The 15392-nt window shown below is 40.9% G+C and overlaps 1 protein-coding gene across 7 annotated transcripts in view; it reads right to left on the bottom strand.

The window, feature by feature from the left end:
• The window catches only part of APP (amyloid beta precursor protein), a 312159-nt gene that overhangs the window by 24559 nt on the left and 272208 nt on the right, over positions 1 to 15392 (bottom strand). For all 7 annotated transcript variants that reach the window (XM_061424251.1, XM_061424401.1, XM_061424605.1 and 4 more), the window contains one exon: positions 7062 to 7283. In XM_061424251.1, coding sequence (XP_061280235.1) covers positions 7062 to 7283 — 222 coding nt within the window. The remainder of the gene's footprint in view (positions 1 to 7061; positions 7284 to 15392) is intronic.

Here is a 15392-nt window from a genome sequence, read left to right as displayed (position 1 = left end):
ACATCTGAGGCTGTGTTTTTAATAAGTAAAATATTAATAGAAATAATAACTCTTACCTTCTCATTGTAATGAGGAAACAAAAACTTTTTAAAATCCATTTCAGATTGCAATACTATAAAATTGCATTTATTAAATATCCTACTTATGAATTAATCTATGACACCTATTGTGAGGATGACTAATATTCTGTTCACTATCAAATGAAGACCTACTTCCTTCTGCAACTCACAAATACATGTGAACAATGCTGTTTCTGTATTTCATCCTTTTTCCGTTGTATAAGGGACTTTATTACTCCTTATAAAATGGTGTTCACGGAAGGATTATTGTACTTTTTGAGGACTTCCTGATGACAAGATGCCTAAATGGTGCTTCAGTTGAAGAAAAAGATACCAAAATCACAGAGCAAAACCTTCATCAGTGGTTAACTCATTAGCAACTGTGACTCAGGGGAAAGCAGTTGAGTTTGTGGTTTAAATCTCAGTTGAAGACCTGGTAGTCAGTCTTGGGGTCCATGTTAATGCCACCACTTGTTCTTTCTGTGTTCCTGGGCAAGTGTCATTCTTCTGAACCTCACTTCTGTCACAAGGAATCTAGGTTTTCCCAGGGCTGAAACATGCACACGTATGCCAAAGACCTTTACAAATGATGAAGCCCTATTCCTTAATTACTCGAAGGAATATGGAAACACATCAACTGTGCATAGAAAAAAGCCTGAAAGATGCTACCGCAAAAAGCTATCATTAATTTATTCTGGGTGAGAGATCACGCCTATAAATTTCTCTACCTTTTTCTTTGAAGGTGCATGTATTATTTGAAAACAGTAATAAATACTTTTTCTGTTTTTTGGGAAGATAAACAACAATCATTTTAGTGACGTAAACATTAGTTTAACAATGTGAGGCTGATTTAATATGAATAAATATTCAAAAAATACGGTATTCTTGTGTTCAGTGATCAGACACCTATGCATTTTTAAAAAGATAATCACATCACTCTAAAAAAAAATACACTGACAAGACAAAGGAGTATTATTCCCAATCCAAAATAAATATTTCTAATTTTTCAAATAGACCATTTACTTCTTGAGCCAGAAAGTAACTTCAGTATAAAGTAACTTCAATAGTGTTCAAAACATGTTACTTTGACTGTGTAGTAAATTAAACATAAGAAACATAAAAACGTAAGCAGAAATGTGTTATTTCACTGCCTGTAGCAGCTTTGCATCATGTAGTCCCCTACAAAAAGAGAGAAATAGAAGGATAGCAACTCAAGGACTTCTGAGTTTGTTGGTTCTGGTGTTCACTGTATTAATAATAAACCAATTCTAAGCTAAACGTTGCCCAGCATAAACTCTCCTCCCCACCAGTCCCAAGGTGATAGAAGGGCAACAGGAAACCAGTTTTACCCGTACGTTAAGAGGGGCCTGAAAAGGCTTAGCTTCCAGGTTTGATGAAGGACAATATTTAATCTCATTTTCCCCATTTTAAAAGTGCTTTGTTCATTGCTGCATTATGGCTAAGAGAAAATGGACCAGGGGGCCATTTCTTGATGCAATCACGCACATCTGGTCTTATAAGACCTCCTGTGCCTCTGGAGGAATATTAGAGTACTCTGTGTACGGGTTACATACAGACAAGCTGACCGCTGCCCACAAAGACTTTCCAGGAGCCACTGCATTTTCCGGATCTTCAGCCTGGCCTGTTCAGGCAGTCATGCAAATACAGAACAAACACAAATGCTATCCACACAAAAGCTTTCAGCCAGATGATTTCATGATCCGTGAGAACAACCGTTTTAGGAACAACAGCCTCACTTTGGTTTAGCCATTTCAGTTTTGTGGCTCAGAAAAACCACAGAATAAAAATCCCTGAAGGCAAATCGCAGCTGGTCAAAGAGCTTAAAATATTGGAAAACTGTTCTGTGATACACTTATTTTTTCAATATAAATTAAAAGAACGCCTGGGTGACTGACCCTCTCTGTGGATCTGACTGATTGTTCTTGAGAAAAACAACAAATTCTGGTAGGCCTTTGAAGCTCTGATGATGATAAGGACTGCAGGAACAATGAGAGGAAATCCTCTGAGAATTTTAGATATTTTCAATAGCCCTGTATAGGAGCACATGTCGGTGAGATAAGCAAGGAACGAGGCTTTGGGGAGAGGGAGAAGAGGAATATAGGGAGAAAGAGTGAGATTTTAGGACTATTATATGGTTTGTTACATTCATTAATTTTAAGGGTACCGTAAGTCTTCTACATATGAACCTTTCAGTGGCAAACTTTCAAAGAAGTGAATGTGTAGTTGCATACTGAGTCCCGTAAGTTAGTTCACGTGTCTGGAGTACACGGTGCAGGCGGATCCTCTACAGGTGGCTGTGCTTTTCTGTAATTTACTGTGTGGTACAGGATAGAGTTCAGTAGTACAGTATCTTTATTCAAGCCCAGGGTGTCCAGAAGCAAGTGTAAAAGCAGCTGGTACTGCTGTACTTTTCAAGGTACTGTGCTGTAAGGTGAATGTGTTTTCTTTTTTTGTTTGTTTGTTTTACTTAATTCAGTGATGTTTGGTGCTGCTGCTAAGTCGCTTCAGTCGTGTCTGACTCTGTGCGACCCCACAGACGGCAGCCCACCAGGCTCCCCCGTCCCTGGGATTCTCCAGGCAAGAACACTGGAGTGGGTTGCCATTTCCTTCTCCAATGCATGAAAGTGAAAAGTGAAAGTGAAGTCGTTCAGTCGTGTCTGACTCTTAGCGACCTGATGGACTGCAGCCTACCAGGCTCCTCCGTCCATGGGATTTTCCAGGCAAGAGTACTTTTTATGAATTGTGTGTCACTCTTTGTGACTCCATGGACTGTTGCCCACCAGGCTCCTCCGGCCACTGGATTTCCCAGGCAAGAATACTGGAGTGGATTGCTATTCCCTTCTTCAAGGGAACTTCCTGACCCAGGGATCGAACTTGTCCTCCTGCATTGCAGGCAGATTCTTTACTGTCTGAGCCACCAGGGAAGCCCCTTTTATGTATTATTTGTGTGAAATGAATTATACATCTATTACAGTACAGTACTATATAGCCAGTTGTATTGGTTGGGTACCTAGGCTAACTCTGATGAACTTATGAACGAACTGGATTTATGAACATGCGCTCAGAATGAAACTCCCATTCATATGTAGGGTACTTACTATGTACTGTTTAGCTCATAGGGTGACTCTCTGAGACAAGCTGGTAAAACTTCTCTAATAAGGTCCTGGTTCTATTTTTTTAAAAAAAGAAAGCTACCCCTGAATGTTTCCTACATTTCAAGCACTTTACTAAGAGCTTTTCATACCATCTTATTTAACGCTCACACCCTTTGAGTTAGCAATTATTATCAACTTCATTTTACAAACTAGGAAACAGTCAGAGACACTTTGTGACTTGGCCCAGATCACTCAGCTGGGATTTAAACTCTGATGCACAGCATTCTGGAGTGTGGGATGGCGGGGAATGTGGAGGTCTTTTGGATTGCCACTGTGATAGAAGTAGGGAGGATATTAACGGCATTTAATAGCTGGGGACCTAGGATGCTAGACAGAATGCACAGGGCAAACTCATACAAATAAACACTGTCCTGCATGCCATACAGCTTCCTAAACTCCTGCTGCACTTTCTGTTGTTGTTCATGTTAGTTGCTCAGTCATGTGTGACTCCTTGTGACCCCATGGACTGTAGCCCACCACGCTCCTCTGTCCATGGACTTCTCCAGGCAAGAATATAAGAATACTGGAGTGAGTTGCCATTCCCTTCTCCAGGGAATCTTTCTGACCCAGGGGTCAAACCAGGGTCTCCCACACCAAGGGCAGATTCTTGACCATCTGAGCCACCAGGGAAGCCCTGGACATTTATGTATTGATGATTATGTGAGCCCAGAACCTCACTCAGCTTTACATGTAAACACAAATCATTTCTGCACAGTTCTTACTGTAACGTGGATCTTCCCAGAGCCCACCAAAGGATAATATGAAGAAAAACTTTAATTTAGGACCTCCGTATCAGTCTGCATCTATATTTGTTACATCCATAAGGGGGCAGACACTTGACTGCTATGTTTTCCACTGGTAGTCAAGCCTGAACACTTATTGAAACATTTACTTTGACATCCATTATATTTACTAACCCCCTAAACACTGTCAGCTCATTTTAAGATTCATTAAGGAGACTTTTCAACATTTAGAAAAGGAGGGTTGGTCTGATGATGGTGAAAACCAGAACTCAGACTCTGAGATCCTAACTATTATTGCCTCCAATATTCTTCTGCAAGAATTTGCTGTTGTTCAATAACATTCTTATTTAATGAGAATATTAGCTTTTTTAATGAAGCCAACAAAGGTCCATCTAGTAAAGGCTATGGTTTTTCCAGTGGTCATGTATGGATGTGAGAGTTGGTCCGTGAAGAAAGCTGAGTGCTGAAGAATTGATGCTTTTGAACTGTGGTGTTGGAGAAGACTCGTGAGAGTCCCTTGGACTGCAAGGAGATCCAACCAGTCCATTCTGAAGGAGATCAGCCCTGGGATTTCTTTGGAAGGAATGATGCTAAAGCTGAAACGCCATTACTTTGGCCACCTCATGCGAAGAGCTGACTCATTGGAAAAGACTCTGATGCTGGGAGGGATTGGGGGCAGGAGGAGAAGGGGACGACAGAGGATGAGATGGCTGGATGGCATCGCTGACTCGATGGACGTGAGTCTGAGTGAATTCCGGGAGTTGGTGATGGACAGGGAGGCCTGGCGTGCTGCGATTCATGGGGCCGCAAAGAGTCGGACACGACTGAGTGACTGAACTGAACTGAACTGATGTAATTTTTAATCACGATCATGTATATGTATATGAATACATATAGGGTCAAGATAAAATACTCAGGGCATATGAAGGCAGATTTATTTAACTGTTGGTACTATTTATGTTATTAATATAATAAATGCAAAGTTCAATTTCCTTCATTAAAGACAACCAAGGAAACATGTAGGCTGATATTCACATATGAAGCAGTTAAGCTCTTAATACTTGACAGAGAAAGGGAAATTTTGAAATTCAGGGAAGGCAACACCTTCAGGAATTATTATAACTTTTTGCTATTCTCTATTGTGCTGTGTGGAGCTATGCACTGCACTTCTTTGTCTTCACTAAATTTGAAGAGTTAACATAAACAGGGCTACAGTATCTTTATCTTCATTAAGCTTTGCATGATTCACATTTTTAAAGGAAATACTGAAGATTACAACAAACATCAACGTTAATATCTGTGAATTAATTTCACTCTGCTGCTAATTCAGCTTCTGTTGTTAGCTTTATAAATCTCTTACCATAAACTTTACCCATAAATAAATTACAATTTATAGTCTCTGTTACTTGTGTGTGTGTTCATAAAAATGATTTAGGTAAACTCTAAAGTACGCTTTATCCTACTTTTCCAAAATCAATACATAACTGAAAATATTAAATGGGAACATTTCATTTATGGAAAATATATACTTAAAAGATATGTGAAAGGTCTTAAATTATAAGCAATTGATAGGCAATTCTTTATAATTTTAGAAGCACACTGGAGATGAATAAGTTCTCAGTGGCAGGGGTAATTTTTAATAAAAATAGAGAATAATCTATGTATTTAAGTTTTTCTCTTAAAAGCTAAAACCTGGACATAAATGACAAACTACACATTTAACACTATTTGGTATAAAAAGGGCATAAAGGACTGCAATTTGCTACTAAAGTTTGTGAGACCTCATACATGTTACCTATTTTTCTGTCAATTGAACAACCCATTATCTTAACAAAAAAGAGGAAATCTTGTGTGCGTTCTATTTACAAAATGAGATTGGACATTTTTCACAAACAATTCTCATTTGAGATTGAATGATGAGGATTTTAAATGACCAAAATATATTTATCTTTAAAAAAATGACACAAGTAGCATTCTAGTAATAATACAATTTCATAAGTCACCCAGCTCTGATACTAAATCTCCTTATATTTTTTCCATTTTAGAATTGTTTTTATAAATGGTAGTCTTAATTATTTTTATATTATAAATAACATTGCTGTTTGTATCTGATATGATTACCAAAAGATACCTTTTTCCAAATGAATAAAACAAATTTGTGGTGATTACCCCTCTTATGAAAGCAGTCTATGTTAAAGATTTTTTGCAATGGTTCTTAAAGAAAGTTGCTCCAGTGCACTTAAGGTCTAAAACTGGATTTATATTTAGTCGGAGGAGTGCCTGACTGTATTTTGAGGTATCCATACTACAAATATCCATATTACAAATATTGCCATCAAAAGTCGTCACTTTAACAAAGAAGAGTGACAGATAAAATCCTGTGTTCTTGAAAAACAAACTATTAGTATCTCAAAATCAAGGTGTTCCCCTGTTTGAAATTTCATACTTCTGGAACATGTAATGGAATAAGAACTAAAAAATTCTCTCTGCCCAATAGATACTATTTGAAAAGTTTTGCTAAGAAATCCCTGCGAAAGAAGGTATATATATAATCCATTGTGCCAGTTTATTGACAGAGAAAATCTTGTTTCTTTGAATTATCAAAGGAAGTAACATTAAGATTAATGTGCTTTTTAATTTTGACAAATGCTTTGTATTTAACTTTCTAAACCTCAAACTGTGTTAACTCTTAAGCAAAATTACATTTCATGACCTGAGTGTTTCTCTATCTTTGCCTTTCACATTTAATGCAATCTGAAATTTAATGCATTAAAATGAATAACCGACGAGGACCTTTTGGGTCCCTTTCAAACCTCCATTTATACAGGCCCCATCGAAATTTCTCTGTCCACTGAGTGAACTGCGATTTCCGTAATTCCATCACCTGTTTTCTTTGAAGGTGGGCATTTGAGGCCACTGTCTCAAGGACACTAACTGGATACTGTGCTTTCATTCCAGAACCAACAAAATACTTCTTGGTGAGAAAGCATTAAAAAAAAATTCATATAGAAAGTCACCCTTTAGGAATGTGAGAGAGATTACGTATGTACCAGACTACTGTTGTTCCCTCTTGGGCTTCTTACCTTCGTTTTCTGTGTTGGCGGGCACAGAGTCAACCCCAAAAGGATGCCAGGGCTGGAGGTCGTCCAGGCTGAACTCGCCATTCACGGGAAGAAGCTCCACGGTGGTTTTGGTTTCGGTCAAAGATGGCATGAGAGCATCATTGCCGTAGCTGATCCTCGGTTCACTGATTATGTTGGCCAAGACATCATCTGAGTAGTTCTGTTCTTTCTGCAGCAGCTCATCTAAACCAAACAAAAGCCATGTCTTGGGTGAGTAACAGCAACAATTACAACAGAAGCAGTGGCAGCAGCTACCGCTTGCTGTCTGCTAGGCACGATTTTATTTACAATGTGGGTACTGTTATCACCTCCATCCTATAGACAGGAGAACTGAGGCACACGGTAGATAAGCCACTTACACAGAATCACAGCTAGCAATGCCCAAGGTGGGATTTGAGCCCTGGGAGGATGGCTTAGACCAAGGTGGATGCTCTGACCAGGTGCACCACTTCCCCTAGTGAGAAACCTGGAAGGGTCCTTCCCTCCAGACACAGGTAGATTCTCCTAGTTGACAGGGATCATAGAGGAATGGATAGGATGCTTCGGTGGGGTGTTTGCAGTGCACTGGGCTTAGTAAGCCAGATATAGTTTCTTTCAAGCTGAAGGACATATCTGGTGAATTTCTAGTCTTTCCATGAACATGTTTAAGAACAAGAAAAGCGTAAGTAACAGGCTGCCTGCTTGCTCCACTCCTGAACAGTTCTCATTGTTTTGCCTTGAAAACAATCCGTCTTCCTCAAATGCTCCCAGGGGCTGCATGATACGTGTTCTGAGGCAACAAAGCAACAAGCCCCTAGCCCTGCCGGGTGTGGCCTTGCAGACATGAAGCTCTGTGCCAGCCTTCTCTTCTGTGGGGTACACAGCCCTGCCTGCCAACATTCCTCATGGGCTCTCAACCCAAATATCCCGTCTTTCTCCTCTGCTGCATCTCCTTTCAAAACATACCATCAGACAGTAAAGAACCTGCCTGCCAATGCAGAAGCATTAGGTTCGATCCTTGGGTTGGGAAGATCCCCTGGAGGAGAGCATGGCAACCCACTCCAATATTCTTGCCTGGAGAATCCCATGGACAGAGGAGCCCAGCAGGCTACCGTCCATAGGGTCACAAGGAGGTTGGACATGGCTGAGCGACAATAACAACAAGGGAGCTGTCACAGTGGAAAATCTTACATCTGCGCTTCATAAAACACGCACAGCATTTCAGATTGCAGCAAATCATGGTGTTCCTTCATTTCTCTTTTATCTCTCATACCGTTGGCAGAAAATTTCCTCCAAATGGCCACTAAAATGTAGAGAGCCCCATGGTGGTTAATTTTCCTGGTTTATTATATTCATTTTCAGAAAATGAAAGAATGAAATATTCAAGAAACATTACATTTTCAGTAGAGTGAAAAGCATTTAGACGTGAAAGACATTTTTGGTACCAAAGTAGAAATCCACTTTTCTATCTCAATGTGACACAGGAGATTTAGAAACAGCCCCCTCTGGTCATCTCACTTGGAACAATGAAGTCAGCGTGGTGTTTACAGGAGGAAAAGAGGGTGGAAATGATGGATTACCGTTTGCGGGAATAGGATTCAATTCTGTGATCATAAAATGTCTAAGACAGCCACCGACTAATTGACATTATTAAGGGCTCGGGTTTTTACCAACTGTTAACACAATTCATACCAAACAATTCCTCCTATGATAAAAAAAAAAAATCCAGAACTAAATGCAATTATCTCATTGTTCATTCTGAGTGAAACTTTATCTTTGAATTTTATGGTCAGACTGATCACAGAGAAACCACACTTCTACTATGTTGGTGGCCCTGATGGATAATCTTTTTATCTGAGTTAATTTATTATTTTATTACAGCACTTTGATGGCATATATTGGGATTTCAAAGCTTTTAAGCATCTACATTTGCCAACTGCTATATTAAACTAAAAGACTAGGCACATTTCTCTCAAGACTCTTTATTTTCCTAAAAGCTAATTGTTACTGCCCCAAATTACAGCAGTTACCTCTGTAGTCAAATATCTTCTGTAATACCCGAGCTTATGAGCCTTGTAGTTAAAAGTGGAAATATTCAACTAAATTCAGTGATGGTAATATTTAACCTGCAGTTTAAACAACAAAAAGAAGTTAATTTCAGATATTCAACATGCAATCAAACCCATTGTATGCTGCCCTTTCAAAAATGCTTTGAGGATATATATCAGGCATGTGCGTGCGTGCGTGCTAAGCCACTTCAGTTGTGTCCTAGTCTTTGCGACCCTATGGACTGTAGCCGGCCAGGCTGTTCTGTCTATGGGATTCTCCAGGCATGAATATTGGAGTGGGCTGTCATGCTCTCCTCCAGGGGATCTTCCCGACTCAGGGATCGAATCCCCATCTCTTATGTCTTCTGCATTGGCAAGTGGGTTCTTTACCACCACTGCCACCTGGCAAGACCATATCAGGCATACTTCTAGCAAATAAGAAAAACAAAACATCTCACCACATAGCTGTCATTAAAGATATTTAAAATATGTATTTTTAAAAAAAGCAACATCAAAAGAGATCCCTGGTTGATTTCATCTTCAAATAACTAACATATTTTGTTCTTGGAGAAGCAGTAGACTACGATGATAATTTATTTTGAGAGAAGTGGCCTCATAAAAGTGAAGAAGGAAACAGAACAGGCTCTATCTTGAAAGCAGGACTCCATCTTGGGCTGGACTGTGGACTTTGAGCTATATGCCCAGTATCTATGGAGATGACATACCAACTGGAAAACCAGGCCCCTGGAAGGAAGAGCCCCAGGGCTCTCTGTTGCCTAAAAAAAATACCCTAATTAATAGCCTAATTATCTGTGTAACCGAACAGAATCATACATTCTATAATGCTTACTGGGGTATGACCACAGGCCTATTGATAATTGTCCACTGTTAACTACCTAGGCTTAAGGCATATGATCATGGTTAACTTTGATTGTATCTTTCTTTTTCCTTTGTTCAAACTAGTTTCAGGGAACCATATACATTTAGGGTATATAAGGTTTTCACAAATGCTGGTCGGGGTCCTTGGCTAAGAGGAGACTCTGCCTTGGGCCCGCCGGTGTAATAAACTGCACTCCACTATCTGCATTGCCCTTCTGAGTGAGTGTGTTTCCTGGAACATGTGGCTACAACAAAAGGGCTTCTGAATAGGAAAAGGTCCTTTTAATGATTAATCCACTTGCCTCACTCCTCCTAAAAGTTTTACTGCCACATTTAAGGTTTCATGAAAATGAACTTTATAAACATTAAGTCAGTTCTTCTACAAGCTTCAGGTGTAATTACTGAACTACCTTTTCCATCCTTTGAACACATTTGGGGCAGGGAGGGAACCTCCGTCATACAGAGGAGGTCCAACCTCTTGTCTTCCCCCCTGTGAAACACGGCTAGTAAAGGTCTGATTTGGAGACTGGTGAACATGCCTAGGCTTGCTGGTTTTTCTTTCATATAGAATTGAACTTGCATCACTGTTAGCATTTCCCTCCTATTTTCTGGTTCTGGTGGAAACAGACACATTTATCTGCAGCCTCTCCTCCAAATGGAAATTTTTTTTCAACCTTGTCTAACAGGAGAGTCTCATGTAATCATTTCTTACATTTTAATAAATAATTACTTATGTATCTGAAAGCACTGAGGACCACACCTCTGAACAATGCATTTTCCCCCAACCCCACCCTTTGCAACCGCCACAGATGCAGCAGGCATATTTGTAAAAGGGATGTAATTTTTTCCCTGTTGAGAAGCTCTACTATAAATCTGCTGTCATCTGTGCTAGGCACTTTGCCCACACCAAGACTATGAGATCAGATTTAATTTTCCAATCACAGTCCATGCATGTCTGATTCATGGCTTAGCATATAACTACCATGCTGTTCACTATATGGTACTTAACATGACTGGGCTTCCCTCGTGGCTTAGACGGTAAAGCATCCGCCTGCAATGAGAGAGACCTGGGTTCGACCCCTGGGTTGGGAAGATCCCCTGGAGAAGGCAGTGTCAACCCACTCCAGCATTCTTACATGGAAAATCCCATGGACGGAGCAGCCTGGTAGGCTACAGCCCACGGGGTCACAAAGAGTTGGACACGACTAAGCGACTTCACTTTTACTTTCAATGTGACCATGGTCTAAGAAACTCCCTAAGCTTTGCGTTCCTCATCTATAAAATTAGGAGGAGTTGGATAGATAGATGGTCTTCATAGTTTCTTCACTTTGAATTCTCTTATTTGGTATGTGGGCATCCCCCAAGAGCCTGTTGAAATCATAATCTCAGGTTCCAGCCTGAGCTAGGGAAACAGAATCTGCACATTTAACATGGTCCCCAGGCAATTTTTTAAAAAACTGTGAAGTATAGTCCATTTTCAATATTATATAAGTTACAGATGTATAATACGTTGTTGTTCAGTCGCTAAGTCATGTCTGACATTTTGTGACCCCATGGACGGCTCTCCGGTCCTTTGCTATCTCCTGGAATTTGCTCAAATTCATGTCCATTTGAGTCGCTGATGCTATCTAACCATCTCATCCTCTGCTGCCCCCTTCTTTTGCCTTCAGTTTTTTCCAGCACCGGTATAGTGTTCAGTTCAGTCGCTCAGTCATGTCTGACTCTTGCAACCCCATGAACTGCAGCACACCAGGCCTCCCTGTCCATCACCAACTCCCAGAGTTCACTCAAACTCACATACATAGAGTCGGTGATGCCATCCAGCCATCTCATCCTCTGTCGTCCCCTTCTCCCCTGCCCCCAATCCTTCCCAGCATCAGAGTCTTTTCCAGTGAGTCAACTCTTCGCATGAGGTGGCCAAAGTATTGGAGTTTCAGCTTTAGCATACAGTGTACAATATAATGATTCCTGATTTTTAAAGGTTACTCCATTTACAGCTACTATTAAATATTGGCTATATTCCCTGTGATGTACAGTATATTCTTGTAGCTTATTTTATACCTAATAGTATGTACCTTTTACTCCCCTACTCCTATATTGCCCCTTCCTTCTTCCCTCTCCCCATGGTAACCACTAGTTTGTTCTTATTTTGAAGTCTGCTTTTTTTGGGGTTATATTCACTAGTTCGTTGCATTTTCTAAATTCCGCACAGAAGTAACATCATATAGTTTGTCTTTATCTGACTTATTTCACTTAGCATGGTACATCTGATCCCAGGCCAGTCTTAAGCACATTATAGTCTGACCACTGCTCTAAGGTATATCTATACAAAGGCATCACTGCACAATGGCCTCAGCATCCCCTTCACAGAAGACAGGCCTCAAAACAAAGCAAGGTGTCAAAGGTAAGTATGGCCCAGAAACCAGGTCGCAGAAGAAACCTGGCTGCCAACACACCTTCAAGGCATGTTCATAAACCCAACCCACCCTATTGCCTTCAAGCTACCATCATGATAAAATTTTTCTGAACCAGAAAACTGCAGGAAAGACTAGTTATGAATTTCTCCCCCCCGCCTTTTTTTTTTTGCCAGACTGTTTGTCAGGCAGGAAATTACATAGGAGCCAGAGCAGGAAAGTGTTCAGGAAACAGGTTATTATTATTCAGATGCTGAGAAAAAGAATGTACTTAAAAACGCAGAGGGCACCAAAGGACATCCTTCCTTTCTGCGCTCTCCCCTAAGACCGAACGAACTTACCTCTAAGCATGGACTGCCCTGTAGTTCAATGGAGCAGAATTTGTCTAAAATTCGATCTGGGGGAGAACCTTTGTGGTGTCCAGTTGATTGCTGGGCAAGGCTGGGAGGTTAAGATCACTGTGGGGCTCCTGTGCAACTGTGTCCAGCTATAACATCTTTTTTTGTTATCTTTTAAAACTGTTACTTTACTTACAGAGGAAAACAACAGAATGGAAAAGATTAGGGATCTCTTCAAGAAAATCAGAGATACCAAAGGACCATTTCATGCAAAGATGGGCTCGATAAAGGACAGAAATGGTATGGACCTAACAGAAGCAGAAGATATTAAGAAGAGATGGCAAGAATACACAGAAGAACTGTACAAAAAAGATCTTCACGACCAAGATAATCACGATGGTGTGATCACTGACCTACAGCCAGACATCCTGGAATATGAAGTCAAGTGGGCCTTAGAAAGCATCACTATGAACAAAGCTAGTGGAGGTGATGGAATTCCAGTTGAGCTATTTCAAATCCTGAAAGATGATGCTGTGAAAGTGCTGCACTCAATATGCCAGCAAATTTGGAAAACTCAGTAGTGGCCACAGGACTGGAAAAGGTCAGTTTTCATTCCAATCCCAAAGAAAGGCAATGCCAAAGAATGCTCAAACTACCGCACAATTGCACTCATCTCACATGCTAGTAAAGTAATGCTCAAAATTCTCCAAGCCAGGCTTCAGCAATACGTGAACCGTGAACTTGCAGATGTTCAAGCTGGTTTTAGAAAAGGCAGAGGAACCAGAGATCAAATTGTCAACATCCACTGGATCATGGAAAAAGCAAGAGAGTTCCAGAAAAACATCTATTTCTGCTTTATTGACTATGCGAAAGCCTTTGACTGTGTGGATCACAAGAAACTGTGAAAAATTCTGAAAGAGATGGGAATACCAGACCACCTGACCTGCCTCTTGAGAAATTTGTATGCAGGTCAGGAAGCAACAGTTAGAACTGGACATGGAACAACAGACTGGTTCCAAATAGGAAACGGAGTTCGTCAAGGCTGTATATTGTCACCCTGTTTATTTAACTTATATGCAGAGTACATCATGAGACACGCTGGACTGGAAGAAACACAAGCTGGAAACAAGATTGCCGGGAGAAATATCAATAACCTTAGATATGCAGATGACACCACCCTTATGGCAGAAAGTGAAGAGGAACTAAAAAGCCTCTTGATGAAAGTGAAAGTGGAGAGTAAAAAGTTGGCTTAAAGCTCAACATTCAGAAAACTTAAGATCATGGCATCCGGTCCTACCACTTCATGGAAAATAGATGGGGAAAGAGTGGAAACAGTGTCAGACTTTATTTTTCTGGGCTCCAAAATCACTACAGATGGTGACTGCAGCCATGAAATTAAAAGACACTTACTCCTTGGAAGGAAAGTTATGACCAACCTAGATAGCGTATTCAAAAGCAGAGACATTACTTTGCCAACAAAGGTTCGTCTAGTCAAGGCTATGGTTTTTCCTGTGGTCATGTATGGATGGGAGAGTTGGACTGTGAAGAAGGCTGAGCGCCGAAGAATTGATGCTTTTGAACTGTGGTATTGGAGAAGACTCTTGAGAGTCCCTTGGACTGCAAGGAGATCCAACCAGTCCATTCTGAAGGAGATCAGCCCTGGGATTTCTTTGGAAGGAATGATGCTAAAGCTGAAACTCCAGTACTTTGGCCACCTCATGTGAAGAGTTGACTCATTGGAAAAGACTCTGATGCTGGGAGGGATTGGGGGCAGGAGGTGAAGGGGATGACAGAGGATGAGATGGCTGGATGACATCACTGACTCGATGGACGTGAGTCTGAGTGAACTCTGGGAGTTGGTGATGGACAGGGAGGCCTGGCATGCTGCGATTCATGGGGTCACAAAGAGTCGGACACGACTGAGCGACTGATCTGGTCTGATTTCTTTGGCTGCACCGGGTCTTTTTGCAGTACTTGAGATTCTTTTGTTGGGGCACAGGGACTCTCTAGTTGTGTCACATGGGCTTAATTGTTCCAAGGATCTTAGTTCCCGCGTTGTTTAATCGCTCAGTCATGTCTGACTCTACATGAGACCATAGACTGTAGCCCGCCAGGCTCCTCTGTCCATAGGGACTTTCCAGGCAAGAATCCTGGAGTGGGTTGCTGTGCCTTCCTCCAGGGGAGGGTCCCGATCCAGGGATTGAACCCTCCTCTCTTGCGTCTCCTGCACTGAGGCAGATTCTTTACCATTGAGCCACCGGGGAAGCTTGCTCCCTTCTCTAGGTGAGACCTTACCTGTCACTCCTGTTGTGATGGTCTACCCTCAACAGCAGTTTCTCCTCTCATCCACCTCCCACATTTTTTAGATTTCTCCTCCTCTGGTAGACTGGCATAAATATGAGTGCTGCATGAACAATCATCAGGTTTCACTGATTCTGAGTCAGATTTAAGATAATTTAGACTGCTCTGGATCTTGAGCTCTTTAAATAGTCAATGCTGCCATATGTTCCAACAAGAGGAAAAAATGAGGTATATTATCACAAAGCAATACTGTTACACAAATCTAGTTTTCATTTTGACCTCCCAGCAAACTGGGTCAGTCCTCTTATTTTTAGCTACACTATCAATCCCAAA

Source organism: Bos javanicus, chromosome 1 (genome assembly GCF_032452875.1).
Source record: "Bos javanicus breed banteng chromosome 1, ARS-OSU_banteng_1.0, whole genome shotgun sequence".
In the NCBI taxonomy this organism is placed as follows: Eukaryota; Metazoa; Chordata; class Mammalia; order Artiodactyla; family Bovidae; genus Bos; species Bos javanicus.
The sequence above is the reverse complement of the archived record's forward strand: the minus strand, read 5'-3'. Positions and strand labels throughout refer to the sequence as shown.